This window comes from Lycium ferocissimum, chromosome 2 (assembly GCF_029784015.1).
Source record: "Lycium ferocissimum isolate CSIRO_LF1 chromosome 2, AGI_CSIRO_Lferr_CH_V1, whole genome shotgun sequence".
Taxonomy (NCBI): domain Eukaryota; kingdom Viridiplantae; phylum Streptophyta; class Magnoliopsida; order Solanales; family Solanaceae; genus Lycium; species Lycium ferocissimum.
In genome coordinates, this window is record NC_081343.1 from 57150417 (window position 1) to 57172610 (window position 22194).

Consider the following 22194-nt stretch of genomic DNA (forward strand, 5'->3'; position numbering starts at 1 on the left):
GACCCAATATCCGGCCCATCCCAAACTTTATAGCGAGAGCTCAATACATGAAGCTTCATAGCTTTCTTGTTCATGCATAATTACAACAAATTCTAGAAAGCATGGAGAGATTGTCACGCGATTATGTAAGAGGTTCAACCAAGTTGAACAAGATGTGATCTCGAGTTTCGCCATCTTGAACCCCAAATCCATCCCCAAATTGGTACATGACATGCGCCATTCGTGCTTCATTTATTACATGCTTAACAAGTTTCCGATGTGATGTAGAAAGGGTATTGAAATGGTAATTGATCTTCTTCCAAGAATCCAAAATTATGCTTTCGATATGCTCTCGGGCTACCTCCTCTGAGACATTTTCTTCTTGCATGTAACATAAAATTGATGAAGCGACATCACCTCTCTCTAGCTCCGCCTACAATATGATACAAATATTGTTAGAAGAACTAGCACAGATCAAGTGGTTGGGGGGAGAGGGGGTGGGGGGGTGGGGTGGGGTGGGGGGTGCTGCATTTGAATAGAATGAAAAAAAAAATGAGGTAGGCGTTTGAGATTTTACCGTTGAGGTACCTTTGTCATTGCAAAGTCGAATTATAACCGATGTATGGTAAATAATTTCTTTGCAATTTTTGCATAAATCAAGGGTTTCATTTGTTATTTCATTCGTCAGACCAAAAATCACATGACAGGAAAGTAATGGACCGGAGGAGGAGATCCACCCATTGTCAAGATACTCTTCAAGTGTTGGTATATGGCCTTTGTGATACCACGTTGCTTCCACCAGCAAGGCTTTACAGAAGTTGACCCACTGAATTGTTGAAACATCAGAAGACTTTGGTCAAACATGCATGCAAAATCATAGGTACCAGAAAAATTTGACTTTTCCAAGTATAGCTTAATTTTTTATGTGACGACAAATTGGCTCTTTTAGGGATTGATGTGGTGCTCTTTTCATCCTATAACATAAATAGGCGATAAATAATTATAAAATTGACAAAGAATACTAGTTTTAAGGCAGTAACCTAGCAACTTAGGTTGATACTCCTATATAGTATTTTGGAACCACGTTTCTTAAATTAGCTTAGGCTACATTATTGGGTATTTTGCACCGCATAAGACCCACTAATTCATGGAAACCCATGTACAAATTAAATGCACTAAAGAATCACATATGATGACTGTCGAGAAAATAAAACACAATTTTCGAAGAGAAATAGGGGGCGAAATTGGACGCTTTATGCAAGCAAGAGATGAAATAGGAAAAAATCTTGTTAGTTTAGCAGATAGAGAAGGATGAGGAAGAAGGATTGAATTTCATTTTTTGGCAAAAAGACCAAAAGGTCCTTCTAATTCATGTGGACTTAAGATTGTATTAGGGACATTTTTGTGAATCAAAAAATGGATACATTGCTATCCTACGGCCTTCATATTGTAGGTTAGCAAATATTGATTTTTTAACACCAGTTTTGGCTTTTAATTTAGGCACTTCAGTTTGGCCTTTAGCATTAGAACATATGTTGTACTAGTATATATGAAAGACTAATTTAGTACTAACCACTTGTTTCAGATAAGGTAATGCTGAAGGGCCACCCTTTTGTTGTTGAATTTCAACAGATATCTCTTCCATTGTATCATGCAATGTTCTGAAACAAATCTGCATACACTCTGGTAGACATTGTACTTCATTTGGATCCCACCTAAATGTGAAAAATCTCATTTTATGATTATTATGCATTTAAATAGTAACAACTTAATTAATTTTAAATTGACATGTATTAAATGTTGTTAGTAGCTTGTGAGGACCTACTTTTCTATGGCACAAGTGAATTGCTCCACGTCAGGTAATGAACCATAAATATCATAAACATCATCTATAATTAAAATTAATTGAATCACTTTGGTGAGCCATTTTCTCATGCTTCCATGTTGAGGCTCTGAGGTAACTCCAACAGCGTAAAAGAAGCTTTCTACTATCCTGTCCCTTGTAAAGCTCAAATCTTCAACTATGCAAAGATTCCTCCACCATCTGTGTAATTAAAAATAAAAAAATCAGATTGGAAATGACAAGAAAGCTAGGTAACGCAGATTCAATGAAATAGTTAAGGTGAGCGCAAAGACATGACGGTTTTGAAAAATAAAAAGATAAGAATGAATTTAAGTAGTTATCATTTGACAGCTTTTAAATACCTTATCACATGTTTGAGATCTTTTTGGTGTGTGGCTTGAATAATATTGAAGTTAAGTTTTGCCAACTTCAACAACATTGGATTCGTGTAACACTCTAGTTCTTCTTGAGCATTAAGGTGTCTTCTAACATCGTACCATCTCACTCTGAATGCCAACGGATTGTACTTCAAGCTATTGCTCAAATATTCCCCATTAGTACTAAATCTGTCAACATTTGATGTAGATAAATTCTTGAGGTTTTTGGTTGAGAAAATTCTTATGTCGTTTTGTAAGTTTTCATCATCCATGCTCAGATATGACCCTTCCAAAAGCTCCAGTAATGTTTTGATATCTGAGACTTTCTTTGTCATGAGTTTCCCTTTGCCAGCGAACAAGCCCTTTAACATATCTGTAGTACAACAACGGAAGTATATATAAGAGAATAGAAAGGGGAAAATAGGAGAAACGTCATTTTCCGTTGTAACATATTAAAAGTTAATTTCTCAATTGGCCATCCAATATTGTCTTTTTTTCTCTGTACAAACCACTAATTTGTCGCTTTAAAATCATTCTACTTGCTATAGTAGTGCTATTTTCCTCAATAGAGAATAGTGGAGGTATATAACCTCCGCAAATTGCAATTTCAACCTCCGTAAATTATCAATTTTTTGTAGTGCTATTTTCCTCAATAGCGGAGCCACCTTTGTCTGATGGGTGTCAATTCGCTGAAAAGGTACACTTTATAGATAGGTATTTTCTTTATGTATACATATGCTATATGTTGAATTTCCTTAGTTATTTCTTCGTGTGTTAATTAATTTCTTTATATTTTGACTTTCCTTAGTAAAAATCCTAACTCTCCCATTGATTTTTTTACAAAAGCCACAAAACTAAATTTGATAATTCCAACTTACTATTTTTACTAAAGTCACTGTTTTTTTTTAAAAAATAAATAACGTTACAATTAGGGTACAAACTATACGGATCCTAGACGATGAACAGACACGTAATTAAGGGTGAATTATAGTAGTAATTAGTTGATAACCTTGTGAAGCATGGTAGCCATGTTCCCTGAGGAGCCTGAAGCACAATGCAATAGCATAGAGATCCTCATCCTTTGAGCTTGAATAACTAGCACCACTGTTCATGCACTTAATTATCTTTTCCAAAGCTTCCTTCGTTTCAACCTCGAAGTAACTACTGAGGCCAAATTTGTCAATTCTGTCAACAAGTTCCAGCAGGGCCAGACTAACGGTGTTTGAAAACGTGCAACTCACTTCATTTATTAGCTTCTCAGCTTCAACTTTGTACTTCTTTTTCTGCATGCACGAGCAATTATTAGTACTAGTAAAATTTAAGAAATGATAATAATTAAAAGTAGATTTTGATTAAAGATAGGATTCGGAAAATACTCACAGAATATTCACTTTTAAGAGAAAGTAAATGATCATATTTCCATATGTTTGGTTTATAGGTAGGGATCGTCTTTTTAGGATGACTTTGATTTTCTACAGTATGAAGATTTTGTTTCTGCATTGTGGAAAGAATGGTCATAACGTTTCTGCAAGCCATGGTTTGAGATAGTGTCATATTGGAAGGTACAGAGGATATATATAAGAACCACTTAAAGATGAGCAGGAAAAATATATGCGAATGTCATTCAATTATTTGCTCTAGCTTTGTCGTTAGTAGAGTGGTTGAGGAGTCCTTTTCATATATAGTACGAGGTAATATATATTACTCACTTACTAAGTACGAGGCAATATAGAGCCCGTTTGGATTGGCTTATAAGTTGCTTATAATGTTCGCTTTTGCCTTTTTTTTTGAGTGTTTAGCACAAATGTTTAAAGTCATTTTGTGCATAAAAAAGTTCTCCAAAAAAATAATTGGGTCCGTTTGGCTTAGCTTATCTAAAGTTATAAGTGAAAACAACTTATAAGCCAAAAAAAATAAGTTAGCCTACCCCAACTTAATTTTTTTTTGGCTTATAAGTCAAGCCACTTATAAGTTGCTTATTTTAAGCCCATCCAAACAGGCTCATAATAATATTACTTAGTACGAGGTAATACAATAGTATTACTTGAGTCCGGCGCCAAAATGACACGTTTTTAGACCTTGAAGACAAAAATGGTATGTCTTCTTTTTTTTTTTTATACCAAAAAGGGTTTTTCGTTGGTTATCCAACGAAATGTTAACCCCATTTAACGTTTCCGTCAAATGTAAAAAAAAAAAAAAAATTGTATTTCGTTTACCTGGCCAAATACAATTTTTTTAATTTTTTTTTTTGTATTTCGCTAGGTTACTAGCGAAATGTAATTCATCTTTTTTCCTTTTTTTTTTTTAAATTCACTTTTTCGTGCGTTTTTTTTCCTAAAATAAAATTATGAAAATATAAATTTTTTAGGACACAAAAAAATTAATTTTCCTGATTTATTGTTTCAGATATTTTAATTAATTAAAAAAATCCAGTTTTTCATTTCTTTTCAAAAAGCGGTTTTAAAAAATGAGATTCATTTTTCCTGATTCTAAAAAAACTATTTTCCAGATTTAAAAAAATAATAATTTGCCAGTAATAAAATGCCATAATTTACATTTAAAAAAAAAATTAGTGTTGACCGTTAGTCAAAGGGCATAAATGAGCCAAAAAGTTGAATTGAGGGGTATTTGTAGCAAAATAGATGAATGAAGGGTATTTTTAGACCTTTTCTAATAGTTCAGGAGCATTTTTGCCATTTCCTGTTAAATTTTTAACAAACTATTTGGGAGTTGACTAAAAGCGCACCACTTATGCTGTTACACCCCGTATATAAGAACTAAGGTTAGACTCATATCATTAGAGTTTTAGTGGAAAAATTGAAGGTTTGAACGTTTTGCGAAAAGAGTTGATAGGCCTACTTCGGGCAGTGATAACTCTTTGATTAGTTGGGAATTTGGGAAAGTACCCTTAATGAAAGTTGTAGTACATAAAAATAGCTTTCTAACGATATAAGGACCAGGCCAATCAGAGATCGGATCAAGGAGATATGATCGTCTCAATATGGCTAATAGTAAGGCGTTTAAAAGTCTATATAGAATCGGCTAAGTTTTTGATACGTCTGCCTTCCAGTCGAATTTCGTGAAAATCCGTTGGGAATTTGAGGAAACTTAAAACATGAAAGTTGTAGCCCTTTGAAATAGATTTCCAACGGTATATTATGGGCCTTGAGCAGAGCTATGTACAAGAAGTTATGCCTATTTTACCGAACATTGCACAAAACCGACACACACCACTTCTCGAGGCGCGTGAGGGCGCGTGAGAGCGCGTGCGATGGCCCCGCTTCACGGGACGATCACGCAAATCTTAGTAGTTACCTGCAGAATGTTGCACGATTCACCCGCATCGCGGAACCATCGCAAAACAGGTCGATTTCGGGTCAAAATTCGGGATTTCGCGTTTTAAGTTATATTTAAGCTTGGGGTTTATTTCCCTAGCATCCCTAGTCACGAAAAATCACCCTAAATCCATAGAGAACAAGACCCAAACCTCAAGAACGTCAAGGTAAGCCTACTCTAATCATTCCAAGTCAATTCTAATACATATCCTTGTAATCTAAACAAGAAATCATCATTCCTAAAACTAGGGTTTTCAAGAAAACCCATCTCAAGGTTCAAGAATTCAAGATTTTTGGAAATCCTCTTCAAAGCTCAAGTCTTTAATTCAAGTTTTGGAGCGATTAAGGTATGTAGAACTTCCATCCACATGTGGGAATCTCTACGTTCTTCCCCATACTCCGTTTCTTGATATCCATGAAGTTCAAACCCTAGGGCATTAAACCCAACATATTGGTAGCCCATAGTTATGTATTTATGTACATGAATTTTGTATCTATATTCGTTATTGTATTCCTAATCTTCCATTACGGTTATTAGGAACCCTAGCTTAATCCATGAATCATGAATTCTTCCTCATGTATTCTCATTATGTTTATATGAAATTTTATGATTTTATGTAGCAAGTTACAAGCATGTTTCAAGTCAATTATATATATAATTATGAACTATTGTTATTACTCATGAATCAAGAACATGTTTGCAAGACTACGACAAGTTATTTCATGAAACCATGTTACAAGTTATTTCGTGAAATCATGATTACAAGTTATTTACAAGTTATTTCACGAAAATCATGGGCTTCTTAGCCAACTATATCATGTTCATGTTTTTGGGATTGCTTAGTTAACCGAGAAGGCTCAGATAGCCTGAAACTACGTCGCCACCGTAGGATAAGGGTTGTCAGCAAGGAGACAACACCTTCATTACGCAGTTTGGATCCTTACATGCTATTATTACTTAAATCTCATATCCCTGGCAAGGTGTGAGTGTTCTGCTGGTAGGACGCAAGTACCAGACCATGTTGTCGGTTATACTATAGCCTTCCCCACGTTACAGCAGTTTTATATACATGTATTTCCATTGATTTACTGTTTTTAGACTTTACTCACGTTTCATATCATGTTCAAGTTACATTCAGTTTCAGTTCATGTCCTATACCTATGTTGTGCCATGTTCTTCATTTCAAGGGTTTTACATACTAGTACTATTCACCATGTACTAACGTCCCTTTTGCCGGGCCCGCACTTCACGGTGCGTATACCGATTTTCGGGGAGCATACACTCGCGTAGTAGGATCACCTCGGCCTATCGCTTATTGGTGAGCCCCACTCCTCTCGGGGTTCAACATGGAGTCTATATTAGTATGCAGTTTATGGTAGTCCAGGGCCATGTCCTGGTAGTTAGTATTTGGATATGTTTTAGAGGTTTCATAGACAGATATTAGTTCACAGAGTCAGTTATGCTTTCATGTTTGCAGACTATTACGTTTTCATGAAGTTTCATGCTATGAGATAATTTCAAAACTTTATTCCGCAAATTATATTTTCATGATTCATTTAAATTGCATCATATAGATATATTGTTTTGATGCCCATGTTGACAAGCAAGCCATGAGGTTCGCTCGGACACATGCAAGCAAGGCCCGAGTGCCGTGTTACGCCCAGGCCATGGTTCGGGGCGTGACATATGCAAACATAATGCTCCATGTAAAAGAACGTATATAGTTTTAGGTCCAAACCTAAAGGTAATATACTATTTTGATCCTTTTCTCGAGTCGTGAATTAGGATATTCGATCAATATTAAAACCTCTTTTTTCCCATATTCCAATTTGAATTTTTCCCTAAATTGTTGCACAATTTTCATTCTTCTTTAGTAAAAATCTAGTGATAAAAAATATATTTCAAGATGGTAATCCCGTGATACTGATGTTTTGAATGTCAATTTCAAGGCTCGAAATTCAATTTATGAAAGCAAGTTAGATGGCATTAGTGAACTTTATAAATAATAAAAATGTCCACATTGTCACTTTCACAAACTTGGCTTGGCGGTTTAGTCGTTCTTTTTTATCCCAACCACCATGGATCAAACCTATGCGGGTGCATGATTTAGTAAATATTAAGTATATTTTTTTGTGTATAATAAATCTTATTTTAAAAAGATCGCAACATATTCGAAATAAAGTTACGCATTAAAAAATAACACACTTAAGGAACACTTAGTGTTTTTTTTTCCATAAAAAGATCGCAACATCTTATTTTAATAATTTTTTTTTTTTGGCAACACTTAGTGTTTTTTTTTTCATACGTTGACCAACGATTAGTCGTGTGTCAAGATTCCGAAATGTCAATATTTTATATAGAACCTGATATTTTTTTCTGTGTACAATAATGTAGGCTCAATATATTAAGGATACATAGATGTTCAAATCATCGTTTTAGGGGTTGAAAAGGTGCCCGAAGTAAGTTTTGTTTGGAAACTTTAGGTTTAAGTGTTTTATTTTTTAAGGTTTTGATTCAAGCGTGTTATTTTTTAATCAAGACATAACTTTATTTTGAATATAAATCTAACTCAATTAGATAAAAACATAGTTAAAAAATATAGGAGAAAGAGTAGTTGTAAATTGGTGAAAGAGTAGTTGTAAATTGGTGAAACTTTAAACAGTCATAACTTTGCGCTCGGATATCCGATTTATGCAATTTTTTTTTTGATTTTGCATATTTTTCTGAGATCTAGCAGCGCAAACTGGCGGTTTGGCCGGGCCGATTTTCTAGAAAACCTCTTTTTTCCCTTCCAATTTTAATTTTCCCCCAAATTGGCGGGAAATTTTCAGTTTTCTTTACTTATAATATGATGATGCGCAATAGACTTCAACATAAAAATTTCGGAGTAATGTAGCTGTGAATGTCAATTTCACTTATGTGGTTTCAATTTTTGAAAATAAAGCTGACTAATTTTCTCGACATATAAAGTTCTAAAATAACCTTACAAAAATATAACACTTAAACCTAAAGTTTCCAAAACTACTGCAGTAAAATACTGCTTTATACAAAAAAAAAAAATCTTTAACGTAGTATTTTACTGTGTTATTGGACTTAACCGCGCCGTTACAGTTTAGTTTTCGAGAAAGGATCAAAATAGTATATTACATTTAGGTTTGGACTTAAAACTATATACATTCTCTTACATGGAGTATTATGTTTGCATAAGTGGTGTGCTTTTAGTCAACTCCCAAATATTTTGTTAAAAATTTAACAGAAAATGGCAAAATGCTCCTGAACTATTAGAAAAGGTCTAATAACCACGAGAGGTACTTCCACCGCAAGATGTAGTTTGACCATCATGCCGTAAGGGACACTTGCTCTTATCATGACCAACATAATTGCAAAATGAGCATTTTCGAGTGTATCTCCCCGGTGGAACATTCATTTCATTATGAATACGTGAGTATATATTCTTTCTGAATTTACGGATAAATGCTTTATTTGCAACCATTGAAAATGGATCCGGTGGCCAATAACTCTCACTACCAAGTGGGTAGAACCTTCCAGCATACGTTCTTGCATAATTTTCAACCGTATATTCCTCAGCCATGTACGGGGAGGCGTTCTTTCCCATTGTGATAAAACACTTGAAGGCATGAGAACATGACATGTGATATGATTGCCACTTGCCGCATGTGCATGTTCTTGGAATCTCACAAATTGTGTGGACGTTACCTCCTTTACCTTGGTGCACACTTGTTGTGAGTTCAAATATGCGCTCTGCAGGGTTGTACTCCATCCGGTCATGTTTCTGAGCCTTATATTTGTGGTACTCGAACAGTTTTGACGGTTTTGGCATCCATCTTAGACCTTCTGCTGCATGTGCTTTGGCCTCTTTTGATCTACTGACGAACCGCTCCACAACCTGCTTAAATGTCATTCTCACCATTGCGGTGACGGGTAGTCCCCGTGCTGATTTCAACAAGCCATTGAATGACTCGTAGTTGTTTGTTGTCAGCATACCCCATCGTCTACCTTCATCCTGGTGTAATGTCCATTTGTCTTTATCAATTGCATTTAACCAATGGAAGGCTTCCTCATTCGCCCGCCTAATAATGTCCATCTGCAGGTTAAACTTCTTCTCCTGATGCTCTGTTGCAGCCATCCACATCCAATTGCAAAGTCTTTCGGGATTCGATATGCCTTTTGGAAGTTTGCCTTCAAATGCCTTAAACAATAACGATGGTAGGCAAAGGGTGGTCGCCACCCCTACAAATTGAGCATATTGTGCAATATGCCAAAGCATGTCTCCGTCTCGATATCACACATATTCCCATGCGATCCTTAATAACGTGTTGCCTTAAGTAGTCCAAAAACATACCCCACGTACTAATGCTCTCATTAGCTGCAATTGCAAAAACTAGAGGGAATATAGCTCCATTTGCATCCATTCCAACTGCTATTAGCAGCTTTATGTCATACTTCGCATACACATGTGTTCCATCTATTGATATTACAGGCCAACAATGAGCAAAACCATCAATGCATGTTTTGAAGGCCCAAAACACAAAATCAAAAATATTACCGGGCATACCAGGCTTCGATTTGAGCTTCCATTCAATAATAGTACCATGATTGAAGTGTTGTAGAGCCGCCATGTATCTCGGCAACGTCTTGAAAGAGCCCTCGCAATTGCCGAAGACTATTTTATGTGCACACGTATGCCCAAGATACGCCTTCCTCCTAGTAACAATTTTGCTATATACTTTTAGGACGGCTCTAATACAATATTTAATAGGGTACCTGAAAAAGTTGAAAAATCAGCATATAACAACAAGGAACATTATATTAACACCAAAAATAAAATAAACTTAGGCGAAGGGGATACCTTAGGTTTTCTCTAATGTCGCCAACTAATACACGCAGAATCAAATTAGTATCTAGATTGCAATGATCATCTGGGAGGTCACCCATATCACAAGTGTGCTTTGTGTAGAACTTTGAAATAGTCCACATCTTTTCAAAAGTTTCCTTACCACGGAGCATCCATTCACAGCCTTGATATTTTCGCTTGCAGACCAATCGCCAAAGTTTTCGTGTGGAATCGTCAACTTTAAACTCCCTCATCCCCTGGATGCAATAAATCTTAACAGCCCTTTGCAATGATTTTTTCGAGCTGAAAATCATCCCTTTTTCAATATGAGCCTTTTGTTTTACCAGATCCACTGGCTCTTTCCACAAACTTCGCCGAATATGATCATCATCCCTAGTAAAGACAAAGGCATCTGGGCGATCTTGAAGATGATCAAGATAGGGGATCTCATCGGAATGCCACTGAATCGGGGTCGACTCTTGCTGTTGAAATTGGCTTTGCGGCTGAACCGGAGTCGACTCTTGCTGTTCAAATGGTTGGAATTCAGTTCCTCCTTGTGTGCCGGACTGTTCATCATGTCTTGCAACAGTTCTACTTGATGTTGAGGATTAGTTCCAACCTCAATCTCATCGTCACTTTGCTCATCGTCACTTTCCTCCGCATTAGGTATTTCCTCACTATCATTGGATGATGTCACTATATAATTCGGATAATCCGGACCATCCATAGCAGGCCTTTTCCTATAATTTGGTGCAACCACTACATTCTCCCTACACAAGAAATTAGGGTGTTTTAACTACTACACATCAAATAACACTATTGATGTTAAAAAAATAGACGTACCGATAGTAATCAAGCACCGAAACTTGAGGAAGGACCATCGCTTTGAGTTGTTGGATAGAGGGTCGAGGATGTTCCAACCTGATTTATCCATCCCGATTGAGGAGACCATCCGATATAATCCATATTAGGTGTATAACCCCTAAATAATATAATCGACATCATTAGTAGCATTCAAGTGCCACTACACACTAATAATAATAACACATAATAATAATAATAATAATAATAATAATAATAATAATAATAATAATAATGTAATAAAATGATTATTTACCACTGCCCGTCAAATTGTTGACTTAAACTATCCAGAGGCATTTGGCTAGTCAAAATGCTTTCAGGTACTCATGTCGTGGTAATTGTGTTGATAAGTAGGTTCGGCTTGAGTGACTTCGGCCTGAATTATAGACGGGGCTTCCCAATGAGGTCTATTTCGGGCTTCCCGAGGAGCCCTAGCCATGAATTCAAGTCCATTAATGGGGACCTTCTCTATATACATTTTAAGGACGTTTAAAGTTATGCATTTCCTATAATCATAAGGCGCCTTCAAATAATCAGTCAAAGAATCATCGTCTTGAATGTACCACTGTCCATAACTAGTTACACCTTGCGGCGCAAATGACGTTGGATATTTTCCAATTATATTTAGATCAAAATCACTTCTACTAACTTGTTGTCTATTATACAAGGCTTGGAGTAGTTTTGAGAATTTTAAGTCAAGTGAAAACTTAACATGGTATTTTGGGGAAGAATCATAGTGCAAATTTTTTTCCTCGAATATAATTTTATCCATCCCAGAATAAAGAAACTCTAATTCTTGGAACATCTGCCATATTTTGAATAATTTAGGAGGAATACAAAATGCAAAAACTAGATGAAACTTTGAATTTTTTGCTTTTTTTCCCTTATACGAACTTGGTATTTATAAGATTTGAAGTTTGAATATAGAACCAATGCATGCATGCAATTTGTGTCTTGCGTTGTTACGTCAAATCAAATTAAGTGCGGAGAGTTGCATAACGCATGAAATAACTGCGTTATGGCAGATTCCAGCAGAATAGCGCAGTAAATTACTGCGTCAACGCAGTAAAATACAATATAACGCAGTAATTTAATGCGTTATACTGGTATAACGCAGTATTTTACTGCGCAATATCACTGCACCATATTGTCACCTCAACTGTCAAACAGAAAAACGTCATGATTCGAATCAAACTTTATATAACGTAATTTGAAGAATAGTTGTTACCAACCACACAACATTCCACACAAAATTGAGTTACTGTGTCATTTTTTGACCAATTTAGAGATATTAGTCGTGTTATATCGTTCACTCCAAAGAAACATATTTGAAGCAATGGTAGGACTCGGGAACTAGATGATGATGATTTTCATTACTCAAATAACCCTAACGATAGATTCAATCGAGAATACAATAATAAAATGAGAGAGGATGGGATTGGCGTGTTAGGGAGGGTTAAAGACCGGAGCACAAGTTGGCCGTAGTGGCTTAAACGCCCAAAAAACGTGCTATGTCAATGCCTCGCTTTAACTCCACAAGAGTTTAATTTGGCTCTTAATCGTTTGTGCGAAGAGAACAATCGGATGCAAATACGTTACCATAGGGTAGAATATGGTATACATGGTGGCACAAGATTTAGATCTGAGTGGGATTCGGATCGTGAAATGTCCGATGAAGATTAATATTTTTCTTACAATAAGGTAAGTAGGTAGGGTCATAAAGACCCTCCCCCCCAGGGTATTTGGGGGTTTGCAACTATATAAGTAGCCCTTTCTTTTGTTATTAGACTACACCATATTCAATGTCGAGTAGTAGAAACTCAGCTTGGTCTTTACTCCTTCCAAAAGAACCAAATAGCAAAATGATGAGAGTTCAAATCATAGCAGAAGCTTTTCGAGCGATACCAGTTGATTTCAAACTAGATGAGCTAAATCCCCACCTTCTTATAGAGCGTAATGATTGATTTCGCAAGTGTGAAATATTCAGTATCCGCGGGAATATTATTGCGGTTTACGCCGAGAATGTCACATCGGCTTGCCAAATCGAATGTCTTGTTCGTGACTTGAAAATCTCAACGCTCCAATCCCAATAAGATACTCCTTAACCATGCCTCAAGTAGGTCCGAAACTCGCGAGCTTGTCGTGGCAAAGGATTAGAAAAGAAAACAACAAATGGGTAAGATGATGTAGATTTTACACGCTAAAGATGGCCGGCGAACAAAATCATCAACCGGTAGAGAACTAACCGCTACCGAAAAAGTGTGTCTTAAGAAACCGCCAATATTTTTCTGAGGATGATATTGAGGACTTGTACTCTGATGATGATTAAGAATGTTGTAATTTTAGTTTTAAGTTTAATATATCATTATGCTGTTATTTTGGAACATATTAGTATGTTAAGTATTTTCATCTACTCAAGGTTATGAATGATGCAATTTAATTAAGTTTTTTTTTTTTTTTTGTATGAATGCCGCCATTTTGACTAACTTTGATTAATTATTAATGAACAAGTTTAAGTATTCGTAAAGAACTTCAAGCTAATGTCACCGAGCCTTCAAACGAAAATGGCGTTCGAGCACTTTTTAACCACTAAAACGGCCATCCGAACTTTTGTGTATCCTTGATGTATTGATCCTACCTTATTAATCGCACAAAAATAAGTAGGGTTCTATATAAAATATTGAAGTTTCGGGGTCCCGAAACATGATTAATCTATGGTCAAAGTACGTTAAAAAATATAATGGAAGAAGGGTTAACCAAAAAGGCCGAAAAAAAAAAGAGGAACACTATAACGCAGTAAATTACTGCGCTAAAGATATTTTCGTAACATTTTTTTTATTGGAGTATTTTAGTTCAAAATTTTTTTTTTTGGGGCATTTTGGTTCCGGACTCTGGCTAGGAGCAGCGCCCTCTTCAACGTACAACATGCCTGCTTGTTGACCGGGGGCAGGGGCGAGGGGATCTCTGATATTTCACAATTTTTATGATTTAATTATGTTGTACTAAATATTGCAGTGTTTGTACCTTTTCCATTATGGACAAAAAGGATCATCTTTGGTTCATCCTTTCTTACATATGTAAGCTCCACCTCCAATATTCATTTCAGCTGTAATTTGCAACAGACGTAGCAGCCTTTGATACTTCAACGTGACCATGTGGGCTCCACATAAATTTATCATTTCATGTCCAGCCCTCTATTAACTTGCCACTTCATTGCTACTTCCTCCGCCTTATAATAAGTGTAGCCTTAATAAAAAACACGCATATTAAAAAATTAATAATGATGTGAAAATTCTTTACAAGTAAGTATCTTTAATATGTGAAATTTGTAATGTAGAGAACAAAATAGGTTATCTGCTCCAACATGTAAAGGTGACCTAATGATGTGAAAATTCTTAACAATAATGATGTATATAATTTAAATTCATAGTACATTGGTTATCATCAAGTTACTGATTAATGCAAATCATAGATATTTACCAAAGATCACGTTTTGTTTGTATGTAATGTAATTTTTGTTGAATTATGGAAAAATTCACAAGTAATGTTTCAAGACAACTCGTACTTTTTCTTATCGAAAAATTAATTAAAATAATCGTTTATTAAGGTGATAGGCAGAAAGGATGATTAACAAAATTGGCTACAACCATTGTGCTAGGTGATTGTTTCCAATTTCCACAAGCTTCTGATTTCCGAATGTTTGACTAAATGCAATGAATTTGGGCATTCACAAAATGAAACAAAAGAGAGGTGAATCAAACAGGCTGTCTGTGGCCAAGTCTCCCTCGAGGTTAAATAATTACACACAAACAAAACGCGATCAATTCTAAGGACTGATACAGCGTAATGAACAACGGTCGTGAATTTGTAATAAACTGCGTAAAACTAAATTGCCTGAATAATAAAATTTGGATGATGATATTACTTTTTAATAAAAAGTATGATTTGGTAATTTAGTAGATATAATCTTTGGTTGAACATGCGGTGGCTTAATAAAAAGGATAGTTTTGTTTCTATGCCGCTTTTTACCTTAGTCATGTTTGATCGGTATAAGATATGGGTTTGATTAATGGGTTTAGAAGGTTTCTCCTTCGTATACAAATGTAATCTTTTAATCTATTTCAGTTTCGGTGTCTATTGTTATCGCCCTATTTTCTCTTAGGGATCGTTTGTTACGCTGATCAATTATCTCGTGATTATAATCCAACTAATTTATTTCATCTGGGAGGTGGGATAAAATAATCCCAAGATCAATGGGATAAAGTGGGATATCCCACCATTAAGTTTGGACTTCATTTTATACTCTATTTGGTACATGGTATAAATTAATTTCAGGATAAATTTATACCTTCTATCAAATATGGTACAAAATTAATCTCAAATTAGTGATGGGATATCCACCTTATACCGTGCACTTAGAGGTCATTTGGTATGCGGATTAAATTAGCCCGGGATTATAATTTCGCATGTAACTGAGTAAACAAGTCAAAATGATCACTTCATCTATAAATGTTTTGCTCGAAAACCATGTGAAATGCAACAATGACGTGCCAGACAAAATTTCTACCTTATGACTTATGAGTTCACTTTCATATCTTTGGTTGAACATGCGGTGGCTTAATAAAAAGTAAAGTTTAGTTTCTATGCCGCTTTTTAACTTAGTCATGTTTGATCGGTATAAGATATGGGTTTCATTAATGGGTTTAGTAGGTTTCTCCTTTCGTATACAAATGTAATCTTTTAATCTATTTCAGTTTCGGTATCTATTGCTATCGCCCTATTTTCTCTTAGTGCCTGTCTTTTATAGAAAAGGGGAAGCCTAACACATTGCGTTTAGGAAAAGTAACTAATACTCCATACGTTAGTCCAATTTTCTTGACTCTATATTATATGATTCTCTTTTTCTTGAAAGGCGTGTAAGTGCACGCAACTGACTACTAACAAGTCAAAATGATCACTTCATCTATAAATGTTTTGCTCGAAAACCATGTGAAATGTTTTTTATTTTGTAGATGCAACAATGACGTGACAGACAAAACTTGTGCTTATGAGTTTGCCACGTCGATTTTGGGTCCCACGTCCACCGACAAAAAATTTGGTAAGTCCTTGCCTTTTCTACGATCCCGTTTGGATTGGCTTATAAGTTAGTCAAACCAGCTTATAAGTCATTTTTTCACTTATTTAAATATTTGATAAAATAGAAAATAACTTAAATTAAATTAAAAAGTGCTTAAAATAAGTCAAAATCAAGAAGTTGCTCAACCTCAACTTATTTTTTTTTTACTTAAAAGTCATTTTGATTTGACCAACAACTTTATTCTTTATTCCTTATATATATATTTTTTTAATTTCAATACTACTCTTACTTCTAAAAAACCTTTAAACACTTTTATCAAAATACGTAACTGCTTATTTATAAAATAACTTTCTGCACTTAAAAAGTACTTTAAACACTTATGCTTAAAAGTCACTTTTTTCAGTTAATCCAAACGGGCTCATATCTCCTCTCCGAAATTTCTGCTACTTGCTTACTTAGGGCCTGTTTGGAAAGCCACCTGGTAATTGGAATTGGTGTAATTACTAGGGTAGTAATTACAATGTTACCAAGAATTACACGGAAGGTGTAATTACAACGACCCGTTTGTTTGTTTTACGTACGTAATTACAGTGTAATTACAAGTATGCTGTTTGGTTGCACCACTGTAATTACACAGTTAGTTTAATTTAAAAATAAAACTTAATTATAAAAAATTTAAAATTAATATTTAAAAAATATTGCCTTTATAAATGATATTAAATTAGTTATTTAATAACACATTGTTTCTTGAAAATATATGTAACACCCCGTAAACTTGAACTAGGTGTGAATATGTAAAAAAAATCTAGTATTAAGATTATATTTTATCTATATGAATCCATTCTTGGTGAATTCGGGTGGAGGATGGTCGTTTTGAAGTCAAACTAATTAGTGAAGTTCTTAAGGCTCTTAAATTCGCCTAAATTTTAGTAGGTCTGTCTTTAAAGCGATTTTTATGAAAATGTGTTGAATTTGGAAACACTTCCTCAATGAAAGTTGTAGATCTTTGAAATATCTTTCCAACGGTAGGTCGCCCAGCCCAAACGAAGTTACGTACAAGAAGTTATGTCCATTTTACCGAACACGTGCGAACCGACACATGCCGCCTTTCAGGCGCGTGGGGGCGTGCGATGGCCCGCATCCGGGCCAATCGCGCAAGTCTGAGTATTGAGCTGCATAACATCGCGCGATGGTCCCGCATCGCGGACCCATCGCGTAACGGGTCGGATTTAGGTCAAAAAGTTGGGTTTACGCGTTTTCAGTTATATTTAAGGTGGGGGTTTATTTCCCCAACACCCCATTCACGAAAATTTACCCTAAAGTCAATAAGAACAAGTCCCAAGCCTCAAGAACCCTAAAAGGTAAGTGTTATCATGATTCTAGGTTGAATTCAAGTCTCGATTCCCTTTCTAACATCAAACCCATGATTCTTAACATGATTTTGTGATCAAAACCTAGGTTGCAACATAATTTTTTCCAAAGTGATTCAAGCTAGGGTTTGGGTGTTCTTCATTAGAAAAGTGATTTGTTAAACTCTATTTAACAAATTAAGGTATGTCTCCCTTTTAAAAACCTTATTTTGAATGTATGTCTCTTCAAAAATAAAAATCATTTTTAACTATAAAGGTGATTTGTATGTCTCTTTGAACATACTGTTTCTATCGGTTTTTACGAACTCTTTGGTTGTGATTTGTATGTCTCTTTTAAAATCACTTTTGAAACCATTGTTGGAAGTATTAATTTTATTGAAGATTCTTTAATGAATGAAAGGAAAAGTAATTCTTCTCATGGTTCTTGAACTCCAATTCATGACTAAATGGTGGTTAATGTGTGTGAGGGGACAAACCCACATTAAACCTAGATTGTAAGAAACCCTATATATGTATATGATATTATGAATGTCTTCCTCTATAAGAGATGCTTAATAATGAAGGATAACGATTGGTAATGATATTGGAATTCTCTTGATGGATGATTTAACTAGTTACTTGAAAGGTTGTTGACTCATAAAAGTATGTTATTACGAATTGTGGAAATTGAAACTTGTTTAAAGAAGTGAAACGTTTTCAGACATTCTTTGAAACGATTTATCTTTACGATATGGAATAACGAACCTTAATGGTAAATGGTGATGTGACTACCTCGAGATGAATTGTAATTCGACTTTATGCTATGAACTCGTGGCGTGCTTATGCCAGCCATTCGGGAGGATGAATGGTCACCGAGGGTCTCATATTCCGGTGTGCTTACGCCTAGCCATTCGGGAGGATGAGTGGTCACCGAGGGTTTCATATTTCGGTGTGCTTACGCCTAGCCATTCGGGAGGATGAGTGGTCACCGAGGATCTCATATTCCGGTGTGCTTACGCCTAGCCATTCGGGAGGATGAGTGGTCACCAAGGAATTCATATTCCGGTGTGTTTATGCCTAGCCATTCGGGAGGATGAGTGGTCACCGAGGAGTTTATATTCCGGTGTGGTGCTCTGTGACAAGGGAACCCTACGGTCATCCCTTCGATGTGATTGATTCTTGGGCCGTATTGGCACGTGTGACATTCTTATTCTCTTATGGAATTGTTGATGACTATCTTAATTGATCAATTTGAAAGACATATTTGAAAGTTGTAACTTGACAAAAGACTTTATAATCGGTTTTGATAATTCTTATTAAGATACACACGCCGAATACTTGTTTTATATTGAGTAATGGTTTTGTAAACTGTTTAACAAATGATATTAAGAATCAAAAAGTGGAATGATCGTTTTTATGTCATCTTCTGAATCGATTTCTTTATGTATTATTATATTTTATTTTTATAATATTTGTTGTCCCGAGACACTCACCGAGTACCCAGCACTCGTGCATACCATCGTTGTTTTTGATGGTATGTTAGGTATCATTGAGGAGCAGGGTTCGTTATACGCCTACGACTTAAGAGAACTTCGTCGCTTCGAGACTATTCGGTGAGCCCACATGATTGTTCGTGGGGCACCATTCTATCTTTACTCTTCGCCTTTTAGTTTCGGCTGCGTCCCGATGATTTAGACATTCATCATTATCTTAGAAGCTCCATAGTATACGTTCTTGTGGGTAGTTGTTGAGTTATTGATTAACTCTCGGGCACGTTATTACGTTTGACTAAGTATTTGGTGAATAAAGACTTCCGCTAATTTAATTTATATATTCATGATTTGTTACATTTACTTTATAAAGCTGTTGAGGCGAATGTTGAACCCGGCGGGTTCAAGTGTTATTATTGTATCGTTTAGGTTCTTCCGACGTTGTTCATGACGTCGGATCTTGGCCACGTCTAGGTGGGTTTTGGGGCGTGACAATATATTAATTAATAATCATATATTTGTAACTAATATTGTAACAAAAATAATTGATATATATTTTTCAAATTAATATTTAATTTTAATTAATTATAAAACTTAAAAGAAGACTTTTTTTTTTGTGAGAACTTTATGGATTAGATGTTTGATAAAAAAATAATATTAATAAATATAATGCCATAACATTATTCAAATGTTTGACACAAAAAATCCAACAATGTAAGTGAAAAATAAACAACATGCAATGTGAAAGCAAATAACTTAAAATTGGAAATATAACCTAAATTCAAAATCCAAAAGAAAAATTCAACATAATACTCTTATGTCAAATTCTAACATTACATAAGTAAGTTCCAACGTAACTTAAGTAAACAATTCAAAAGAAAGGAAAAATATAAGTCTATAACCTCATTCACAATGAAATTCTACTTTAATAACGTCACTCGTTGTATGTCAAGTTTGTTAATGACTCATTTCCAATATTAAGAGGTGTAGTTTCAAATATTAGAATAATAATAAGGTTATGCTAAATGAATAAAATAAAAAAATAAAAAAAATACGAGCAATTACATGGAACCACAAGAAGTAAAGGTTGGGAATGAGAAGAAAGAAAATGAATAATAAATAATATAAAAAGAAAAATACATTTTAAAAAATAAAAATAATTCAAAAGTAAAAATAAAAAAGAAATTAAAATTATAGAAATAAAAAAATATTAAAAATCAAAAAAACTAAAATAATAGAAATTAAAAATAAAAAGAAATTAAAGTAAAAAAAAATAAACAAACTAAAAAGTAACCACGTAATTATGTGGTGTAATTACACCCAATTTCTATTTCGAGAATTGGAGAGTGTAATTACACCCCGTCAATTACACCCAATTCCCACCTAATCGTGTAATTACTTGTCAAACAAACAACAGCGCAATTACACCCGTAATTACACCTAATTCCAATTACGGGTGGCTTTCCAAACAGGCCCTTAATGTTTCCATTCACCACTATTTCTCGGCCTAATTAACTCTTACTCCCAATTTAAGTGTCTTAGTTTGACTATGGAGTTTAAGAAATAAAGAAAGACCTCATTTTTCAGATTCCTTATGTATAAAAAAAGAAATAAAGATCTCTCGTAAGAGGGTTATAAAACTAAAATTTAAATTGTAAAGAGTTAAAAAATCATTTCTCTCGACTAGTCATGTCTCACGACTATTAAAATTTGTCCATCACATGGTAGTCATGTAACAATCCAATATAGGGCGAAGTGTGCAAATACCTCATTTTTGGTCATTTCATTTAAGTAATACCCGTCTTATGTTTTTTTTTATTTTTTATTTTTTTTTATTTTTTATTACACGAGTATCCACTGTTTCTTTTGAGGGCAGCTGTTTAATAAATGACATCTCTTTATTTTTCTTGCAATTTATAGACCTTTTAGATAGAGTCGTCAATATGGGCTAAGGCCCGTGGACCGAACCAACCCAGCCCGTGATTTGATAGGGTTGGGCTTGAATTTTTGGAGTCCATTTAAGAACGAGGCTTTTTATCCCGGCCTGAGTAAGCCCACTGGCCCGTGGGCTTGAGCGTGCGTAGGTTGGGCCTGTCCGTGGGCCAAATAAAAAAATTTAATTAAAAAATAAAAAATAGAAAGAAAATGAAGTTCTTAAGACAACCTTGTCACAAACAAATTCAGATGTCTTTGGTATTGGATACGTCATAAGTGCCATGGAAGTTTCTTTGAGAAGTTAAGCATTACTTTAAATGGATGGAATACTGTCATTTTCTTTTGTGTTTTATTGAGATCTATTGGAACAAAGCTAGGTTAATATTCGTATTTAGCTAATTTATTGCTACTCATTAACTGTTTAGTTTGCTACTAATATCTCTATTGTGGAGGACTCAAATTAGGATAGAAGGGTAGGTGGCTTATCCTTTCACCATAGTAGTTGTAGTTTTGCTCATTTGTTTATTGCCATTTGATTTTTGCATTTGATTGCTGCTTATATTTGTTGGGCCATTGTACTTTGATTATCTTATTTATCTATAGTAGTTAATGCTCCTTTCTTTCCGGACTGTTCTATCATGACTTTCTCGCTTTTGTTATTCCTTGTTTTCATATTGTTTTCGATATGCTTGGCCCTATTTGACCTTTTGTCTTGTTTTCCTCTCTTTTGTCGAGGGTCTTTCGGAAACAGCCGCCCTACCTTTCAAGGTGGGGGTTAGCCCCGCATACTTTTTCCTCCCTGCATTCTACCACATGGTGGGATTATACTGGGCTTGTTGTTGTTGTTGGTTCGAGTGATCAATTATTAATATGTTAAGTGTATGTCAAAAGTTATTCAGTTTCGCATAAGGTTTGGTCCCTACAAGATCGTCTTCTTGCTCAGTTGTACCCAAAATATTTGCACAGATTGGTAGAGATATCATATTGAAGCCATACAATCAAATCTTTACTTGAAGCCAAACTTAATATGCACTATTAGAATCATTTTATTTGTGGATTTGAGACTTGGTCAACAAATAGTAACACTATGTA

General features: G+C 35.0%; 1 protein-coding gene across 2 annotated transcripts; it reads right to left on the minus strand.

Moving 5' to 3' along the window:
• LOC132046277 (alpha-farnesene synthase-like) lies at window positions 1-3774 on the minus strand. Of its 2 annotated transcripts, XM_059436866.1 has the most exons (7): window positions 3580-3774; window positions 3209-3482; window positions 2185-2572; window positions 1805-2023; window positions 1553-1694; window positions 557-805; window positions 1-412 (listed from the first exon to the last, which is right to left on the minus strand). In XM_059436866.1, exons 1-7 carry the CDS (start codon window positions 3751-3753, stop codon window positions 122-124), a joined length of 1737 nt encoding a protein of 578 aa, XP_059292849.1. In that variant the 5' UTR covers window positions 3754-3774; the 3' UTR covers window positions 1-121. The 2 variants fall into 2 exon arrangements, with proteins under 2 accessions (XP_059292849.1, XP_059292850.1); XM_059436867.1 differs by lacking the exon at window positions 1553-1694 and having other exon boundaries at window positions 1915-2023; window positions 3580-3771.
• Between the last annotated feature and the right edge of the window lie 18420 nt (window positions 3775-22194).